Below are 22,142 nucleotides of genomic sequence, written 5' to 3'. Positions count from 1 at the left end.
CAAACTAAGACACCCACAGAGTTAAATTTTGAGTGGGATCTGACCCACTATTATGATTGAGACCTGCTTTTGGGTTTGATTTATTTATTTTATTTTTTGTTTGGGTATACTTATAATCGTAATGTTTACAGTTTGTAACCCACTGAGTCTCTCATTGATGCCACTATTGTATTTTTTTGTAGTCTTTATGTTCTTAGTGTTTCCATTTTTGTTTTTTATATGTCTTTCTGTTATTATTTCTACATTTATGTTTCCATTCTTGTTTTATTTTGATGTCCATTATTGGGATTATGTTTTGCTTTTTCCTTTAAATGGAAATAAATCTGGGAATGATGGTTGCAATCACTTAATCGAACAAACCTGTATTATCATGAAATCTAGTATATTAGTGTATATAGTGGTTGAACCACATGTGGTTTTGACACAACACGTTTATCATGTGAAATGCATCAACCTGTTTCTCCCCTGTCTGTATGCTCATCTACCAATGCTTTTATTGATCCATTGAATAAAGCTGAATTGAATTGCAATGTTTGTGGGAGTGCAGCCATCCCATTTCTTCCCTCATCTCTATTCTGTAGCAGTGACAGGGCATGCACCCCACCTCAGAGATTACACAGCTGGATTGTACAGCCTTACTGACTTACCTGTGAGCAGCGGGACTTTGCCTTCAACTGCACAATCATTTGTGGCCCACGTTTCTTTGCCCGAAAGTGGCTAGGTGACAGTAGTTGTGCTTTTGCCACTTGAATAGGAGGAACTAAGCCGTTCAAAGGTTGTGGAAAGGGACAAATTTAAATCATCTTTATACATACTGTATTATGAGAAATACTGACCTTAGTAGGGGATGTAGCCGCCTCAGTCCATGTCTGAAAGAAAAAAAAAGTATGCATCCTTATTATGTATGTAAGAGCAGCATATCACTCTAGTTTTTATCTCTCAACAACCTTGAAAAAGTAAAAAAAAAAAACGCTAAACTGCCATAAATACAGCCACAATTTTCCTGTTATGGCTGACAACACAGTGACTTCTGAGAACTAAAACCACAAGTAATGGTGTCAGTCCTATCCAGTTGTCTCTAATGCTGCGTACACACAATCGGAATTTCCAATGGAAAAAGCCAGACGTATGCCCCATTGGAGAAATTCCATCTGAAATTCCGATAAATTCCATCAGAGTTTAAATATAGAACATGTTCCGTCGGAATTCCAATGTGCTTTTGGCCGGGCAAAAGCCTGATTGTGTGTATGCGGCATTAGTAAACTACTGGATGCCTCCCATCCTATTTAACCACTTGGCATCCAGCCTATTAACAAAAGACGGCCACAAGATGGCTCTTAATTGACATCCTCAGCTCCTGCGGCCACTGGGGGGCGCGCGAGCGCCGTCGGCTCCCCGCCGCTTCACTGAGATGCCGATGCGCGTGCCTGGCAGCCACGATGTCCGCCAGGCACCCGCGATCGGCGGTTACACAGAGTAAACACAGAGATCTACGTCCTGTCAGGGAGAGAGGAGACTGATGCTGTGTCCGTTGTACATAGGGACACAGATCGGTCACCTCCCCCAGTCAGTCCCCTTCCCCCACAGTTAGAAACACTATGCAGGGTACACATTTAACCCCTTCCTCGCCCCCTAGTGTTAACCCCTTCCCATGCCAGTCACATTTATACAGTAATTAGTGCATATTTATAACACTAATCGCTGTATGAATGTGAATGGTTCCAAAAATGTGTCAAAAGTGTCCGATGTGTCCGCCATAATGTCGCAGTCCCAATAAAAATCGCAGATCGCCGCCATTAGTAAAAAAATAATAATAATGAAAAAAATAATAATTATGTCCCCTATTTTGTAGGTGCTATAACTTTTGCGCAAACCAGTCGCTTATTGCGATTTTTTTATTTTTTAACAAAAATATGTAGAAGAATACGTATCGGCCTAAATTTTTTTTTTTTTAATTGGGATATTTATTATAGCAAAAAGTAAAAAAATTGTCGCTCTTTTTTTGTTTTTAGCGCAACAAATAAAAACCGCAGAGGTGATCAAATATCATCAAGAGAAAGCTCTACCGCGCAATTGTCAGTTAAAGCGACGCAGTGCCGGAAGCTGAAATTTCGCCTGGGCAGGAGGGGGGTATATGTGCCCAGTAAGCAAGTGGTTAAAGATGATTTAATTTCCTATCATGCCTCCAAGATCAGTGTCCATTTCTTCAGAGGAATTTATGAATATACGCTCATCAAATGTGTGCATAGCTTGCTTTAAAGTTAGGACCCAAGGCTTGCGTGCCACACCTTTCCTCTAAAAACAAATGTATTTTTACTGGTATAGTAAATTTACTAAACTTTATAGTAAATTTAGTAACACTTTGACCCTTGCAAGTTAAATCAGTAATGAAAAATATAGTTACCATTATTATCATTAGTGTCCTGTAAAATGAAATTACAGTATGTTGGTTTAAAAATATTGAGCCAGATCCTCAAAGAAGTTACGCTGGCGTATCTATTGATACGCCGCGTAACTTCTATTTTGCTCCGGCGTATCTTTGTTTTGTATCCACAAAACAAGATACGCCTGAAGCTGTGCTAGATCCGACTGGCGTACATCTTAGTACGCTGTCGGATCTAAGGTGCATTTTTACGCTGGTCGCTAGGTGGCGTTTCCGTCGCTTTCCCCGTTGAGTATGCAAATTAGCTACATACGCGAATCCACAAATGTACGCATTTTTTTTACGTCGTTTCCGTAAGCCTTTTTTGGGCGTATAGTTACCCCTGCTATATGAGGTGTATCCTATGTTAAGTATGGCCATCGTTCCCGCGTCAAAATTAGAATTTTTTACGTTGTTTGCCTAAGTCGTTCGCGAATAGGGCTTTGCGTAGAATGATGTTCACGTTGTAAGCATTGGCTTGTTGCGGGTTAATTTCGAGCATGCGCATTGGTATACCCCAACAGACGGCGCATGCGCCGTTAAAAAAAACGTCATTTATGTCGAGTCAAGACGTATTTACATAAAACACGCCCCCATCACATCCATTTGAATTGCGCGCCCTTACGCCGCCAAAGTTACACTACGCCGCTGTAACTTACGGCGCATATTCTTTGAGGATAAGGAAAATACGCTGAAAGTTACGGTGGCGTAGTGTATCAGAGATACGCTACGCCGGACGCAACAATGCGCCAGGCTACGTGGATCTGGCCCATTATGTGCATGTATGCTGTGCATCAGACATCATTTTTTTGTGTAGGGTTTATGTAATAAGCATATACTGTGTACGTTAAGACAATGTTTACATTTTCTATTTATATAAAAAAAACTTCACCTAGATATATTTAATACAGTGGCTATAGTGTTTAAGCATCAAGCGTATTTCCATGAGGGAGATACCGCATATGAAAAGCACATGCCTAAGGATTTGAGTAGCTCAAAAGGGCTTGTAAGAATAGCAATCCCTAAGGCCAATTAAGCTATTAAGATGTCCAAATAAAGACTGCTTTTTGGTATCAATGCAGTACATACATAACATTCTGTATAGTGTGCTGATGCAATTAATCCATTTGAGTAGTGTTACAACATGTTTGACACTTAAAACATTAAATTTCAAATTTACCAATTTGTTTTGTTTAGTGGCACCAAGAAATCAAGAACTACAGTGTATAGCTTTTTTGAATTTCCGAAAAACAATATTGACTAAGTCTTCCACGAGTATGAGAATTTTATAGGCATTGAAGAAAAATGTAATTTATCATAACTTCTAAGTCTAGCAAATACATCAGGACAAATCAAGTAACATAATGTCTTGATGCTTTTAAAAATATGTTTACTTCTTTTAGTGGGAAAAAAATTCAATAGAGCAATACCCCAGTGACAGTCATTTATCTATTTATAAAATGTAGATATCGCCATATAATAGCCAGCTGGAGCTGCCTCTGTCCCAATGCCAACTTAAATGGGTTGTAATCCCTCGTGTTTTTTCAACTTAATGCATACTAAGGTGAAAATTGTTGAAGCATTCTCTCTAGAAATAGCCAATGAACCCGGTCAAGCGCTTTTTCATGATTTGGATTTTTAGACTGAGGAGTTAGCAATGACAGCTTCCATATTTTTCTTATGACAGAATTCCTTTAATTTGGAACCATTTATTGCTGCACAGATTAAAAAAAATGTTAATTTATGGCTTTCTCTACTCCATTATGTTTAAAGCAACCCTGTCAGTCACCTAAAAAAAAAAACAACAACTCTGTGACTGCTGTATGCCTTAGACCCAGCTGATCAAAGATCACAGGGCCAATCACAGAGGCCTTTTACCATGTGATCAGCTGTGTCACAATGTAAATAGCAGTTTTCTGGGTTATCAGCTCTTGTCACCTCACACAGAGACAGCGTGTGAGGAAAGGGAGACGATCTGTCAGGGCACAGTGAGTACAGCATTTATACTCAAAATCAGGGCACTGATTATCAGTGCCCTGATAATCAGTGCAGCCTCATCAGTGCCCATGAGTGCAGCTTATCAGTGCCCATGAGTGCAGCTTATCAGTGCCCATGAGTGCAGCTTATCAGTGCCCATCAGTGTCACCTTATCGGTGAAGCTTTATGACTGCCTCCTCATTAGTGCCCATCAGTGCAGCTTGTTAATACCCATCAGTGCTTATCAGTACCGCCTCATCATTCATGCACATCAGTTCAGCTTCTTTAGTGCAGGCTCGTCAGTGCCCATCAGTGCAGCCACATCAGTGAAAAAGAAAAATTACTTATTTGCAAAATTGTATAACAGAAACTAAGAAAATCTTGTTTTTTTCTAAATTTCCAGTCTTTTTGTTTATTTAGCAAAAAAAAAAAAAAAACTCCAAAAGAAAGCTCTCTGGGCCAGATCCACGAAGCGCTGCGCTTCTCTCCGTCCGGCGTAGTGTATCTCAGATACACTACGCCGCCGTAACTTACTTTTTTTGTATCCTCAAAGATTTCCCGCCGTAAGTTACGGCGGCGTAGTGTAACTTAGGCGGCGTAAGGGCGCGCAATTCAAATGTATGTGATAGGGGTGTGTTTTATGTTAATACGTAGATACCATAGATACGCCGGCGTAATTCGTTTGAGGATCTGGCTCTATCTGTCTAAAAAAATTATAAAAATGTATTTTGGGCATATTGTTGCATGACTGAGTAATTGTCATTCAAAATTTGACAGTGCTGAAAGCTGAAAACTGGCCTGGGCAGAAAGTGAAAGTGCCCAATGTTGAAGTGGTTAAGACTACATTCAAATATACAAATCTTTGGTGCATTTTCCAGCAAAGCACCTCTTCTATTGGGATAAATGGTAATATATGTAAAACATGTATTCAATGCATCACACTGCACCTGCACCTCATGAAAAATGTGAATAGGGCTCTGCTTACTTCATCTACAAGTGTAAATTATTACTCCTGTCGAGGTAAGCACCAGAAATAGCATCTGCCCTGTAAAAGAGCTTATTTTTCTCCTTTTTATCTGCTGACTTTCGGTGATTGCTGCTGGCATTCAAATTCTAATCTAGTTTGTATTCTGGATTTTGCCGACTGTCTGTGTTTTGCTTACTCTTGCAGCACATGGGAAATCTGGAGTGTTGTTTTTTTTTTTTCTGCTTGAACATCTCATGTACTGGCCAAATCTTTTTTGCTAATTTCACTTATCATTCCATATCTACTTTATACCCTGTTTTGTTATTAGGGACCTCAATTTGAATCCTGATTAGGATACTATTTGTATGGAGTTTGTGTGTTCTCCATATGCCTGTAGGTGGGTTTCTTCTGGTACTCTTGTCAGGGGTCAAGTCCTGGGGAAAAAAGTGTGGGAACTCCCACCCAAGATCCACTCCCCCACCAAAAAAAATAATAAAATGATACGCTTATATGCATAACTACTAAACCGCATGTTTTTTTCTAAATCCCGCGATAACTCGCGGCAGACCTCGGCAATGTCTCCTGGGAACAATGACAAATGAATCCATATACAGGAAGCTGCCAGTAACATAAAGGATTACTAAGGTTCGCCTGCCGCAGACAGTGACTCGAGCTGGGCATCGCCGCTTAGTGAAGGATTGGCCTGGGCGGCTCGGCTGCTCTAGTCCTGCAAAGGGAACTGCGTTCCTGCTGTGAAAAAAGTGCAGGAACTCCGTTCCCACGCGTTCCCGCAGGACTTGAGCCCTGACTCTTGTTTTCTCCCACTCTTCAGAGACATTCTGGTAGGTCAATTGACTCAGTTGAATGCATCTAAGATGGCTGAAAAGGAAAAATAGAGGGCGCTAGACCACAAGTGATAAACCAATAAATCTCTTATAATCGTGATCACAAATATTAATGATCAATCAAGTGAAATAGAAACAGCAATTATGTAAAATAAATAATGTCTCTGTGTCATAGATGGCCTCTATGACTTTAAGTCCCAAATAGAAATGTAGATAATAAGTAAGTAATTCAATCTTCTCATTTACTGTGCTCTTGATTAAGTGAAAGTAAATTGCCACCACCACACTTGAATCTTCTTGACACCCAAAATGTGCTGAAGAAAATGGATGCGCTTACCAGAAAGAATTGACTACTTTAATTAAAAAGATAGTCAAATGAGCCTGAGCAGGATTGTGCCTGCACACATGTAGACAGGAAAATAGATGTGTAACCTCGTCCCCAGGAGTTCCAAATAGGGATATGTGGAACAACCAGGAAAAGCCAATAGCGTGATATTGCTTTTATTAAAACTAAAAACAAAGGAAAAGCCAAATGGCCTCTTACTGTAAAAGTGCCTACCCGGCACTGGGGATGCAGACACTTCCAGGTAGGCACTTTTACAGTAAGAGGTCATTTGGATTTTCCTTTGTTTTTAAGTTTTTTAATAAAAGCAATATCACGCTATTGGCTTTTCCTGGTTTTTCCACATATCCCTATTTGGAACTCCTGGGGACGAGGTTACACATCTATTTTCCTGTCTACATGTGTGCAGGCACAGTCCTGCTCAGGCTCATTTGACTATCTTTTTAATTAAAGTAGTCAATTCGTTCTGGTAAGCGCATCCATTTTCTTCAGCACATTTTGGGTGTCAAGAAGATTCAAGTGTGGTGGTGGCAATTTACTTTCACTTAATCAAGAGCACAGTAAATGAGAAGATTGAATTACTTACTTATTATCTACATTTCTATTTGGGACTTAAAGTCATAGAGGCCATCTATGACACAGAGACATTATTTATTTTACATAATTGTTGTTTCTATTTCACTTAATTGATCATTAATATTTGTGATCACGATTATAAGAGATTTATTGGTTTATCACTTGTGGTATAACGCCCTCTATTTTTCCTTTTAAACCATTGCAATCAGTATTGTATATGAGGAGCAGCTTGTTTACTATTTTTTTATTTAATTTAAAAAAAAATTTGGCGCTGAATTTTACTACTTTCATCTAAGATGACTGCCTCACTCCTAGCCGCTTTAAGTCCCTAGGGAGAAAAAGCGCTATAGAAATTAAACATTTTGGTATTGAGCCTACATGTCATCTGTGGCTAATGGGGACAACCTGATGGCAATGAGCAATACATAGATAAAACCAAACCTCCATCTGAGTGTTCCTGGTGAAGACTGATTATTTGGATTCTGTACCTCAAAAGACCCAACCCTAAAGTTGGTGGCAGCAATGTCCAAACTAACTCACAATAACGCTTTACTTTATCACTGCATAACTTTTAAACTAAGGGGGGATATCTCTTACCTCTTTTAACCCTGCAGTTTCATTTACATCTCCATGTCGAATATTCATGGCTACTCCTTCATGCTCTTGTGGAGTACTTGACTCTTCTTGAAGAACTAGGATGTTTGGCTGCTCTCTGTGTTCCTGTAGCAAACAGTAGATAATACAGTCAGTAATAGTAAAGTATTTATGCAGTAAACTAACAAGAACTCTTAAAAAAATGTAAAGAACACGAAAAATGTACATTGCCTAAAGAACAAAGTTCACAGTCATTCACAATAGATCTTTTCTATAAAGACCAAACATGTCTATAAAGTGTTATCTTTGGTCTGAGTAAAGGGCTAATTTGAAAATCTGCTATCAAGACTTCTTTAAACTAAACTCGCTATGAGAAAAATGGTGGCTACCATTGGTAACCTCTCTAAAATGGTAGATGCCTGGCTGCCATCCTGAACTTCAATACTTTGAATGACAAACCACAGCAAGTGCTGTATACAGATAAGCAGATCTAAATGTTGTCTCTTTCTTGATCTGAAAACTTGTTCTACGTTGGTAAATCATACATGATTTAAATATGTGGGTTGAGTTAATAGACAGTTAACTAACATTTTTACAAGGTAAACAATGGCAACTATTTTCCCCTCATGACAGGTTTACTTTGAGCATTTGTAATTTTTTTTTCAATCTTAGTTCATTATATTTATATTTGAAGACTACAAGAGAGACAATCAAAGCATTTGCAATAATCACATAGTGGTGAACAATGTGGAAAATAGTATACAGAGGCATAAAGAAACAAGGTATTTCTGGCATATGGAGATACAAGCACATATAGTAAATAATGTCAAACGAGATTTACTTCTGCTGTTTAATAGTAGCATGTTTTTAGTTCTCCATATTTTCCACCAGTGTAAGAATCATTGGTGATTTGCAAACTTGTCTCATTAGAGACCCATCTAATGTTGGCCATATAATACACATCAGAAGGGAATGTGGAAAAGTATACAGAAAGTGAAGATAGTAGGTAGGGTCAGAGAGCATACGAGGAAAGTTGGAGTCAGAGGTTGGGGAGGGGGAAAGGAAAGATGGAAGGTTCAAGGGTGTCAAACTCAATTTCATTGTGGGTCGCATTAACATTATGATTGCCCTCAAAAGGGCCGGTTGTATCTGTAAGAATAGATGTGCAGCCCATCCCCTCCCCTTTACATTAGATGTCAAGAGCCACCCCACCATCAGAAGTTGAGTCCCCCACTCTCCCTTATATCACAGTGCACCCCCCTTTTCTTATGCTGCTGCTGGGAAGAAGCTGGATGCATTGCTTGAAAGCATAAAGTAAGGGTCTGGAGTAGGACCAGAGGAGGGTTGGAGATCTCCTGCAGCTGCAGGAGAGGTGTGAGGGCCACATGAAATGGCCTGGAGGGCCAGATTCGGCCCGCGGACCTTGTGTTTGACACCTATGGTTTAGAGAATGTCTTTTTTGGCAAACGTTATAGAGATGGGAATCATAGATAACGTTGGAGTAAATAGTTAAAATAGATTTCCAGAAGCTTATAATAGGGGGACAGTCCTACCAGATATGGGTCATATTTCTACTAGGGCCTTGACAATGCCAACAGGTTATAGAAAATGATAAGTAAACAATGCAGGATGGCTGGACATCTATATCAACTAGCAATCATTTTAAAGTTTTTTTTCTTGAGCTTTGCTGGCTATAGAAAGTTATGTGAGAGTATGAAAGCTTTCTCCCAATCCTCAAGTTTGATTCAGGTATCCAGTTCCCTCTCCCAGGTGATTTTGTAATTAAGGAGATTGGAATGTAACTTCTGAAAAGACACGAGGAGGGAAGTTCACTCCTGTCTATTGTATAAAGAAAATAAGAAAGCTGTTTATACAGGAGCCAGTGATCTGTTATAAGGAGTCCCAGAATGGTACCTGACTGATTAGAAATGTCTTGGCCTGTCTTTAATTTCATCTGCAATGGGTTACTTTGTTCCATACCCCAAATGAACAATTATAAACAAATAGGAACTATAAAAGGGGGAAGAACTGGTTATCAAACAAAGGAATTATTGGGACCATTGTATGCGAAGTTTTTTAAGCTTGAGATGACCCTGTCCCAAAGGCCAAGGGTTTGTTTTGCAAGGCCTGCGGAAGATGGACTTCCTTGCGCTGTTCTGGCGCGATCCATGGTTGAGCCTGTAGATCAAGCAGGTAATGGATTGTTTGATCTAAACCCAGAGTTTTGATAAGAGATTGTGAAACCAGTTGGTATTTCTAGAAAAACAAATGCTTAGTAATATAAGGTGATATCTGGGGAAAATATTAGACAACTGAAGGCATGTATGTGTGTGTCTGGGTTACCCATAATAACATATCATCAGTGAGCAGGGATATTTTGGCCTGAGTTGAACCAAATGTTAAGCCTGAGATATTTGGATTCTGTCTCTGGGCTACTGCAAAGTTTTCCACCATTAGAACACAGAGAAGAGGGGAGAGGCAGCAGCCCTGGCCATTATTGATGGGAAACCTAGGTGACAAATAATCATTCACACGGACTATGGCCTAGAGGATGGATTTTAATTGCTGTCTGTGGATCTATATATTAGGAACTCTCTCACTTACTATTCCAGTCACACGAGTTATTAACAAATAGGAAATGATTTTTTTAGACATATACAGTTGGTCCATGCCCTGGTAGCACAATTTCCTGATGGCATCCCGCAGCTAATGTACACAGATCTAGAACAACTGGTGAGAAAGAAAAAGGAAAAAGAGTTGATTTCAACTCTTTATACCCATTTTGTAAAAACAGAACCACCAGATATAAATAAATTATGTGAATGTTGGTTGAGGGATATTCCGAAATTGTCATCAGAAAATTGGGGGGAGATATAAAAATTCCCATTTCAGATCTTAGTCTCACTTCAAGACAAATTAATCCAATTTAAAATTACACAAAGGAGCTACTATACACCGTATAAACTGTTTAAAATATTTCCATCAAATCCTCAAAACTGTTGGAGATGTGCAGGCATCCCAGGGAATTTTATACATATATTCTGGATGTGTCCAAAGATAAGGTGGTTCTGGAGAGAGGTCCTGAGAATAATTGAGGAAGTAACGTTAGTCCAACATGACCTGGAGGCAGGGACTTGTTTGTTAGGACTCGTAGAGGAAACTATGGCCCCCAGAGAAAAAAGAATACAGGTGGGTTTGCTGCTTTTCTACACAAGAAAGGCCATAGTGTTAAATTGGAAAAAAGTGGAAGCCCCCTCTGTGGCGCAATGGAAAAACGTGATAAGCAATAATCTGTCATTGTATAAAGAGACATATTATAACAGAGGAAATGGGGAAAATTATAAGAAAATATGGGCAAATTGGATAGAAAATGTGACAACAGCTTCAGGGTAGGGAGGCACGGAAGTAGGAAGGAACTACAGCAATGGAAGAAAGGGATAAGAAAGAGGTAAATGGGAATAAGGTATGAAGTATGTAATGGAATGTTTGTATTAACCTCCCTGGCGGTATGATTCTTTCAGAAAAAACATGCTGAAAGCGGTACCATTATTTGCAAGGAAATTTGGCGTTTTATATTGTAGGTCTGTAATTTTTAGAAATAACTCACTTAAATCTGACCAAACAAGATTCTAATAGGCATCCCGGGTATGACATTTTTTTAAAAACAAAATTATAAATTATAATATAATAAATAATTATAAATAATTATAACAAATAATAATATAATTATAATAAAAATTATTCAATAATGTAATCAAATCAAAATCACTGAAATTTGCTCAGTTGCAGAATTGTTGCTGTCATTACTTTTTTTTTTTTTATGACGAATTTCCCCACAAATCGCTATCGCACATTTCTGCAAGTGATTATAATTTATTATCGCTGTTTTTTAGCTGATCTAAAACTATTTTTGACATAAAGGGACACTTTTGGTTGCTATGGACAATCTACAGTTTGCAGGGAGAAAGAAACGTTTTTATTATATAAAATGACATGCATGACACAGGACAGACCACTAGGGACAAGGGGGGGGGGTGTTTTTTTTACATACAGTACTGTAATCTATAAGATTACAGTATACTGTATGTAAAGTGTTTGTTTACTTTTTTGAATTTGGCGCCGTTCTCCGTCCCCGTGCGTCGTAACATCGCAGGGAACGGAGATCGGCGTCACACGGAGGCACTGTGTGAATCAAGCGAGGTCCCGCTCGCTCACCCAGCGCGGTGGCATCGCTGGATCCAGGGACAAGGTAAGTAAACCATGCCTGTGGATCTAGCGAGGCAAGCCCGAGTCTGACTCGGGGTTACCGCTCGCAGCAGGAAAATCTAACCCCGAGTCAGACTCGGGAATACCGCCAGGCAGGTTAATGTGATTTTAATAAATGAAAATTTGTGTAGTACTACCCCCGAAGGAGCCGCTGGTTGATTTGGGATCGCGTATTAAGTTACCAAATTCTTCTGTCTAGTGGTGATGCTTGTGAGTGTGGATAAAAGAACAAGTGTCCAGCAGGTAGTGTGAGTTTTTAATGCTTTATTCCAGGGCCAACAAGGCCAACATCAACATGACAAACAGTAGAGGAAAAGGTTGATGAGTAGGAAGGACTTGTAGCATCAGGCCTTGGATATCAAAACATAGAGAGCAAGCCTGCTCTCGGCACAGACAATTCAAATGCCGCCACCCTCCCCACGGCTTACCTCCAGTGAAGTAGGTGACGAGGCAAACAAGGGGACCATCAAGGTGGACGACACCGAAACTACGTCCCAATCTTGAGATTTCGGCTCCACAAGTATTACTGAAGGAGAGGGTGCTGGCCAGGCTGGCTCTTCCTCCGCGGTGAAAGTGGCGGTGATGAGATCCACCCTGTATTCCTTTGGAGCTTGTGTGGGTGACATGGCCACAAATAAGTAAGCCCGGCATCGTTGGCATCGGGCAAAGGGTTAAACTGTAACGGACGGATCCCCACAGCAGGAGCAGATCAAGCCCAACATCTCCGTTCCTCGACTAGATAAAAGGGCAAACTGTCCTTGTGCAGACAAACGAACACCCGTGTCGGTCCCCCGGCACCCCAGATGGTGCAAGTATACTCAAAAATCCCGGCAGATGGGGTCGGTGACCTCAGTCGCGGAATAGCACCCCCCAATTGCAGGAAGGTAGACATTGTCATGTGTTTCCCCCTTCTCTTTAGTGGTTGAGCGGTATATTTTTTTCCAGTTGGCGCGAAATCACTCTGTAGATGGCGCGCAGGGGAGGGTGACTCCTCCCACTTAGATAAACTTGTCCAGGCATGTTGTAGGCGCGTGCTCCACTGCACGGGCGCCCAAGTTCAATGGTGTGCGAGAGGTTCACGTACACTACACCGGACACTTCCTTAGAAGTAAAATGAACTATGCAAACACAATTATCTATAGCCAAGGGGAAACTTATGCCGCGTACACACGATCGGTTCAACCGATGAGAATGGTCTGTTTTAAAGTTAACCAATGGATTCCTAAACGATAGGACAAAACCGATCGTTAGTAGGCACAATCATCGGTTAAAAATCCATGCATGCTCAGAATCAAGTCGACGCATGCTTGGAAGCATTGAACTTTGTTTTTTTCAGCACGTTGTGTGTTTTACGTCACCGCGTTCTGACACGATTGTTTTTTCAAACAGTCCGTTCTCATCGGATGGACTGATCGTGTGTACGGGGCATAAGTAAAGGCTTCCTGTTGGTCATATCATTGAAGTCCAGTTCTAGGCTTACAGCAAGAACAGGTGAATGGTCCTTTTAGTCACTGATGCAAGGTCAGGCAAAGGAACAAATGTTAAAGAGTATGCATATGTAATTTGTTATTTGATCCAGTGTAAAAAGCAGCTCTGCAAGTACAAGTTTGTTTCAAGTACATTTAAACTCTTCATTGAGTATACTGAATGTGATATGTTATGACCATTAGGATTACAATTAGCTTGATAAAAAAAAAATCTGTCCACTACAAATTAATTACAATAGTTTCTCTGTTGTCCTTAAAACAACCTGTAGTACCCATCTTGTACAAATCTACTGCCTTTAGCTCAACTTAAAACTCTTTTACTGAGAAGTCTAGAACTACCCCTTCACTTGTCCATCCACCCACATGTAGAGGAGCACCCATGATTCACAAAGTTTCAGAAGCAATGACAAAGGTAATGATAGAAGCAAAACTTTTGGGTGCAATATGTACATACACACACTAGTTATTTGAAACACCAACTACTGTATTCAACATGCTACAGATTGGGGGAAGCAACAGAGACGATTCTACTAAGATGTGGCACCTGCACCTGAAAGTAGGGACAGGCTAAGTGTCATTATTTTTGTCTGTTTCCGAGATCTTAATCTGAAGATCTGTAGACAGTTTGTATTTGGTTTCATTTTATTGATCTCAGGAGAAATCCTCCAAAAAAGAAATACTGTATGTATAGAAAACTGATAACTGAAATAAGTTAGGCCTCGTACACACGACCGAGAAACTCGACGGGCGAAACACATCGTTTTGCTCATCGAGTTCCTTGTGAAGCCGTCGAGAAACTCGGCGAGTCAAATTTCTCCATTCCCGTTAAGGAAATAGAGAACTTGCTCTCTTTTTGGCTCGTCGAGTTTCTCGACAGTTTCCTAGACGAAAATGTACACACGACTTGCGACGTTTTTGCCGAGAAACTCGGTCGTGTGTACGAGGCTTAACTGATTAAAAATGATGGAAATATCAGAACCTCTATTACAATTAAGAAAATCCATATACTGTATGTGTATGTCCTTCATAAGTGATAATTGCAGGTTTATTGTTTTGTACTATCATGGCACAAATCTCAGGCTGATGGTAATTGCTGGATCTCTGTGCCAGTAGTTCTTCATTATAAACATGCCTAGTGTTCCTCCACAGACCCCTTAAAGGGTGCTGATCCCACCAACGATATGCCAATTGTACTTTTCATGGGTAAAACTACTTTTTATTCACCCAAGTTTGAAGACTGAAACAGACACAAGTATGCTGACAGCTTCTGTTTACTGGATGTAGTGCTCCTTTAACACTGTAGATATCCACAGAGTCTTACAAACATGCAGGTGGAGATCATATACAGTATATCCACTCTTCAAGACATCAGCTGTCTGCTGTGTGTGTGCATCATCATCGGGCTCTTGGAGACTCACTAAAATCACTCAAAAGTAGAAACCTGACCCAAATGCATCACTTTATTAGCCAATGCTGAACTAAAACAGACTACTGGGCCTTTGAACACAGCCCCACACAGAACACATGCAGGCTTTCACATTATTTGTTTTTTGTTTCTATAGAAAAAAAACCTAGAGCAGAACAACTGTTGCTCCTTACACCTGTTAAGCTAATTGGGAGACAGGGGACACACTCACAAAACTGAGGTGCGCATATACACAGGTGAAGTAGTTAGTGTCTCTGCAATGTGGTTAAGTCCCCTGTTGGGATAAGATAATGGTTAGTCCGACTTGAGGAGAGGTTTAGGAAACAAAAGAATCCTGTCATATCTGTCCAAAAGCATGTCCGTAGAAGAAGCACATTACAATTAATATTATTAAATAAAGCAAGTTCTGCACATTCGAACTTCCGGCAGATAGGCTGTAAAATATAAGGACACTCTAAAGAACTACACTTAAAGTGTACCCACATTGCTAATGCTAAGCAGTCTATAGTACCAGAAATACCCAAAGGATTATATGGCTGATTTACGGTATGTAAACATGTTGCACAAGAAGGAAGGTCTCCAAACCCCAAAAAAAGTCTTAATCAAACAACTTCCTACTTCCTATTAAAGAGGTAATGGGAATACTTCATCTAAAAAAGTTGGTGTGGGTAAAGCTGGTACTGAGATCAGAATTCCATTAAAATAGCTAAAAATACACAGCTTCAATTCCTATATCAGGGCTGCTTCATATGCCAAAACATTTATATTTCGGTCAATGCAGTCCTGAGAATTTACACAATCCAAACAGCACCACCAACCTGGCAATCAGACTTTTTTTGCTGCAGTCATGTAACACAATTTAGCCTCTCAGCCTGTTACTGGACAGCAGTAGCAGTCTAATGAGCTCAGCAGACTGCTCTCTCCTCCTACCAACATATTCCTGGCTGTAAATTAGCATGTAGTACAACTGGTTGGTTCTTAATTCTGTCCCTCCTTCCCCCAGTGTGTTACATATAGAGCAGCAGTCACTAAATGGCGAACTTAGGTCCAAAACCGGACTAAGAGACAGTCCTGTCCTGCCACTGCCACGGCTGGGTGTCCTCTCCTGAGCTGCCGATTGGGGCAGGTGCTGCCCAAGTTATTATGTTAAAAAGCGGGTGATTTCCCAGTTTGTTAATTTGAAATGACTCCCACCCTTCATTCCCGATCTGCAGCTCCTTTCTGCCCCTGTATGCTGTGAGGATGACATCAGTGGCACTGTGTTATGTTAAGGGGTGTCGTGTTGTGTAAAGGGGCCCTGTGTTGTGTTAGGAGCACTGTCATATGTCAAGGGGCACTGTGTTATGTTAAGGGGCCCTGTGTTGTTTTAGAAGCACTGTGATATTTTAAGGGGCACTGTGTTATGTTAAGGGGTGCTGTGTTGTGTAAAGGGGCCCTGTGTTGTGTTAGGAGCACTGTCATATGTTAAGGGTCACTGTGTTATGTTAAGCGGTGCTGTGTTGTGTTAGGAGCACTGTCATATGTTAAGGGTCACTGTGTTATGTTATGTTAAGCGGTGCTGTGTTGTGTTAGGAGCACTGTGATATGTTAAGGGGCACTGTGTTATGTTAAAGGGTGCTGTGTTGTGTAAACGGGCCCTGTGTTGTTAGGAGAGCTGTCATATGTTAAGGGAAACTGTGTTATGTTAAGGGGCGCCGTGTTGTGTTAGGAGCACTGTGATATGTTAAGGGACACTGTGTTATGTTAAGGGGTGCTATGTTGTGTAAAAGGGCCCTGTATTGTGTTAGGAGCACTGTCATATGTTAAGGGTCACTGTGTTATGTTAAGGGGTGCTGTGTTGTGTAAAGGGGCCCTGTGTTTTGTTAGGAGCACTGTGATATGTTAAGGGACACTGTGTTATGTTAAGGGGTGCTATGTTGTGTAAAAGGGCCCTGTATTGTGTTAGGAGCACTGTCATATGTTAAGGGTCACTGTGTTATGTTAAGGGGTGCTGTGTTGTGTAAAGGGGCCCTGTGTTTTGTTAGGAGCACTGTGATATGTTAAGGGGCACTGTGTTATGTTAAAGGGTGCTGTGTTGTGGAAAGGGGCCCTGTGTTGTGTTAGGAGCACTGTGATATGTTAAGGGAAATTGTGTTATGTTAAAGGGTGCTGTGTTGTGGAAATGGGCCCTGTGTTGTGTTAGGAGCACTGTGATATGTTAAGGGACACTGTGTTATGTTAAGGGACGCTGTGTTGTGTTAATGGGCCCTGTGTTGTGTTAAGAGCACTGTGATATGTTAAGGGGGCTGTGTTATGTAAAGGGGCCCTGTGATGTGTAAAGGGTCACTGCAATGTAAAGGGGAGCACTGATGTGAAGGGGAACTGTGAACACTGTGGGACTGCTTTAAAGAGGTGACTATGTAAAGGGGACTACGATGTGAAAGGTATGCTGAAGGTACGATGATGTATGGGGGGACTGTGATGTGTTATAGCTCCAAGGAGATTCGGACCTCTGCCAGAAAGAAAATTTTGCTGACTGGACATCTGTCAATTTTAATTCAAGAACCCTGTTATAGAGGATTACAAGTGTCTGAAATCAGGTCAAATTCAGGTACTGGTTGCATTTCAAATACATAAACCATAACTGTATTGCACTGCTTTTTTTGAATGCCTACCTGAAGTTAAGCTTTAAAAACCATCACCTACACATGCTAATGTTTTGCAGGTAAACATGCAGTGTATTCGTAAAGGAAACAAGGTTGGCTGTCTTTGATACTAAAAATAAAAACTTCTCATGCTGCATAAAATAAAAATGATACAATCTGATATTGCTAGAAACATTACAGTAGACTAAGCTGTATCTGTAAAATAAGTCTGCTGGAATTATCTAGACATTCCGCTCCGTTTCCTGCAGCGAGTTATTCTATCATGCAGATGTTGTTCTGTTGACAGTTCTGTGCGATAAATCAAATCCAAATAAAGCTTGTTGTGCTGTTATCAATAATTTGCTTTCTGTCTGCATCAAAATCTTTCAACTCTCTTCTTTTACATGTAAAAGTTTATTTTTCAGCAAGGATTCACAGCAAAATAGTACACAATTCAAAAGTTATACCAAAATGTATCTGGGACTCTGGGTATTTAACCACTTGCTTACTGAGTACTTAAACCCCCCTCCTGCCCAGACCAATTCTCAGCTTTCAGCGCTGTTGCACTCTGAATGACAATTGCGCGGTCATACAAGACTGTATCCAAATAAAATTGTTATCGTTTTTTCCCCCACAAATAGAGCTTTCTTTTGGTATTATTTGATCACCTCTGCGGTTTATATTTTGTGTTAAAAAATAATTAAAAGACCAATTTAAAAAAAATATATAATATTTTTTTACATGTTGTTATAAAATTTTGCAAACAGGTAATTTTTCTCCTTCATTGATGTACGCTGATGAGGCTGCACTGATGGGCTTCACCAATGGGCTGCACTGATGGGCACCGGTGGGCTGCATTGATGGGCACCGATAAGGCGGCACTGATAGGCGGCACTGGTGGGCACTGATAGGCGGCACTGGTGGGCACTGAGAGGTGACACTGAGAGGTGACACTGATGGGTGGCACTGAAGGCCATTGATAGGTGGCACTGGTGGGCACTGAGAAGTGGCACTAATTGGTGGAATTGATAGGTGACAGTGATGGGCACTGATAGGTGGCAGTGATGGGCACTGATGGGTGGCAGTGATGGGCACTGATGGGTGGCAATAATGGGCACTGATCGGCACTGGTAGGTTACACTGATAGGGAGCATTACTAGGTGGCACTGATGAGGCACTGATTGGCATCACTGGTGGGCATTGATAGGTGGCACTCGTGGGCATTGATTGGTGGCAATGTGCACTGTGGGCACTGGCAGGTGGCAAAGGCAGGTGGCACTGGCAGGCGGTATTTTAGGGCACAGATGAGGCAGAATTGCCTCTTCCTATTTCGGGACCAATATCCCTTGTACACAAGCCGGTGATCGGCTTTTTTTTTCTCCTCACGCTGTGAGCGTGAGGAGAAAAAAAAAAGATTACCGATCTTTTGTTTACATCATGTGATCAGCTGTCATTGGCTGACAGCTGATCATGTGGTAAGGGGCCAGGAACGGCCCCTTACACGGATCTGTGATCACCCGAGTCTCAGTGACTCGGTGATCACAGGGCATGCTGCGCTTCTATTGACGGCCTCCCATTTTTTTAGGTCCGCGCCATTTTTGTCTTTGGCTTTGACTGAGCTTAATAGGTAGGGGTCGGAGGATAGAACCACAGCACACAATGAGTAACACAGGCAGTGTTGGGACAAGGTTATCTAGCGCCCAGGGTGAAGATGCCAACTTGTGTCCCCCCCCCAAAAGTTGTATGAGGAGTAAACAGTAATAGAAGAGTCTGATGATATTGAAACCCTGTGATTTCACATTTCAAAGATGAAATCAACTGTTACGAGACAGCTAAGCTTTCCTCTGCTTTGGAAAGTTGCGCAACACTTGTTTGTTCTAAAACACAGCAATGCTGACATTAGAGGTTGTTCTCTATAATAATGATAATAATAAATAATAATAAAAAACAGCATTCCATAATTTTAGAAGGATCCATAAAATGTAGTCTATCATTCATTTTTGCTACCAAGTCAAGTATAAATCAGAGCTGTACTGCCACCAGAGGAATGAGGCCTGACTACCAACCTTCAATTTCAGAAGACAAAGTACAGGTAATAACTGCATCCCCTGAAACAAGGTAATAACTGCATCTCCTGTATATCTGCTATCCACTTCTGGCATTAAGCCACGTGCCATGTTGAAATAACTTTGAAGGGATCCATAAAGGGGTTGTAAATGTAAAAATTGTTTCCCCTAAATAGCTTCCTTTACCTTAGTGTAGTCCTCCTTCACTTACCTCGTCCTTCCATTTTGCTTTTAAATGTCCTTATTTCTTCTGAGAAATCCTCACTGCCTGTTCCTCTGTCTGTAACTACACACAGTAATGCAAGGCTTTCTCCCTGGTGTGGAGAAAGCCTCCTGAGGGGGCGAGCAGGAGTGTCAGGACGCCCACTAACACACTGCTCCTTTCTCTATCTGCAAAGTAGAGAATGTCCTGACTTGCCCCTCAAGAGGCTTTCTCCACACCAGGGAGAAAGCCTCGCATTACTGTGTGTAGTTAGAGACAGAAGAACAGGAAGTGAGGATTTCTCAGAAGAAATAAGGACATTTAAAAGCAAAATCAAAGGATGAGGTAAGTGAAGGAGGACTGCACTAAGGTAAAGGAAGCTATTTAGGGAAAAAACATTTGTTACCTTTACAAACCCTTTAAAATGTAGTCTGTTAATCATTTTTACTACTAAGTCACAAGTAATACTCCCACTCTGGGCATTCGTCCCTGGGTGGATACGGCACTAAACATAAATACAGCTAGGTGCACCACCCAGTCCCATCCAGCCACAGCAGCTTTAAGCCTCTTTTAGAGTTTGGGCTGAATAGTGCACCTGTCCTCTTTAACCAAGGCTAAACACCTAATATGTATGGGGCTTAATAGATTTACTTTGACCAGCAGATAGAAAGTCACCAGCAGTTCACTGTGGCTGTTCCTGTTTTCACTGATGCAAAATCTTTCTGTTGCTGGCCAATTTTTATTAAGATCTCATTAAAAGATCACATATACAATATATACTGTAGCAGTGTAAATTCGGCAAGCTGTGGGGCATTTTGAACAAGTGATAATTGACCAAAATGTAATCGAGAAAAAGAGAACTGGTAGGTGCTTAACAGGTAGTTGTTTGCTACCAGAATTAGGAGTGGTAAAAACCTGGCCGACAGCAGGAAAATTTTAAATACCAAGATAACGCTCAACTTTTTTAGAGAACAAGAGCACAGGCTAGGACTTTACTAAAATAATTCAGAGACTGAAGATGAGTCAGCAGTGTAAATTTGGCCCTCAACAGGGCAGTATTATCAGGGATAATAGGCCAAATGTACCAGAGGCAAAAAGTCCAGGTGGGTAATTCACAAGTATTAAAGTGATTGTAAAGTCTCATTTTTTTTTTTATAAAAATAACAAACATGTTATACTTACCTGCTCTGTTGCAGTGGATTTGCACAGAGCAGCCCAGATCCTCCTCTTCTCGGGTCCCTTTTCTGTGCTCCTGGCCCCTCCCTCCTATTGAGTGCCCCCACAACAAGCAGACATTGAGCTGTGGCCCGGCCCTGCCCCCTCTCTCGCCTGATTGACTGACTGACTTTGATTGACAGCAGCAGGAGACAATGGTGCCATTGCTGTGTTTCACTCGTGGACATCTCTAGACAGAGATGGGGCTCAAGTAAGTGTTAGGGGGACTGCTGCTCACAGAAGGCTTTTTATCTTAATGCACAAAATGCATTAACTCTTTTAAGAGACTAAAGATGACACAGCAATGTTAAATTGCCCAGCAGCAGGGAAATTTAAATGGGCAAGGCTAGGCCCAAATTTATTAGAGACAAGAAGTACAGGCTGGAGTTTTACTGCAAGAAAAATGAAAAATCTGAAAAAACAACAGTGTAACATAAAATAAAAAAATACATTAACATACTGTCATATTGATTTTGCCCCTATTGTGAATTGAATACCATAGACACGGTAAGTTATATCAGCACTCATTATGTTGCTGGTGTTTTATTTTTATTTGTAATGATATTTTAAACTTAGCAGATCATGTACCTGCAGATATGACGAGGAGTATTGTTGCAATTTGACTTTATTATATACAGAATGGTGACACAATTGAGTTTAAATCAATATTATGTTCATTTGTTTTTGCAGTTGTTTGGATATCTTTCTCAACTATCCACTGATTGCTTCCCTTTTTTTTTTAGGAACTCTGTGCATGAGTATGATCATTTATTATACTGAATAGGACTGGATCTGAATTTATAAGATATTATTTTATTTTTGCTTACATATTTGCACTGCAACATGTGCATACATCCACACAGTTCTAGTAACACATGGACAGTACATACAGTATTTGATATGAGTCCACAGCAGCGCTAGTATTTTTTAATAGAGGTTTTACGTTTTTCTATGGCCTAATCACATATAAGCCTTTTGTATACACATTTTAAATATGTACCATATATTTATGTATTGCCATTAATGAATCTATAATGACAGTATTACTGTACTTGGGGATTATTTGTATTTGTGTATTTTTTGTAAAGCTTAACTAACATACTGTTTGAACGTTGACCATTCCCCAATTGAC

General features: G+C 40.6%; 1 protein-coding gene across 6 annotated transcripts in view; it reads right to left on the bottom strand.

The window, feature by feature from the left end:
* SLC24A2 (solute carrier family 24 member 2) overlaps nucleotides 1-22,142 on the bottom strand; it is a 230,243-nt gene that overhangs the window by 114,754 nt on the left and 93,347 nt on the right. For all 6 annotated transcript variants that reach the window (XM_040359747.1, XM_040359738.1, XM_040359756.1 and 3 more), the window contains 2 exons: nucleotides 7,728-7,850; nucleotides 837-869 (listed from right to left, as the gene is read on the bottom strand). In XM_040359747.1, coding sequence (XP_040215681.1) covers nucleotides 837-869; nucleotides 7,728-7,850 — 156 coding nt within the window. The remainder of the gene's footprint in view (nucleotides 1-836; nucleotides 870-7,727; nucleotides 7,851-22,142) is intronic.

The sequence above is a fragment of the Rana temporaria genome, chromosome 1 (genome assembly GCF_905171775.1).
Source record: "Rana temporaria chromosome 1, aRanTem1.1, whole genome shotgun sequence".
NCBI classification, from domain to species: domain Eukaryota; kingdom Metazoa; phylum Chordata; class Amphibia; order Anura; family Ranidae; genus Rana; species Rana temporaria.
This window is presented reverse-complemented; position numbering and strand designations above follow the sequence as displayed.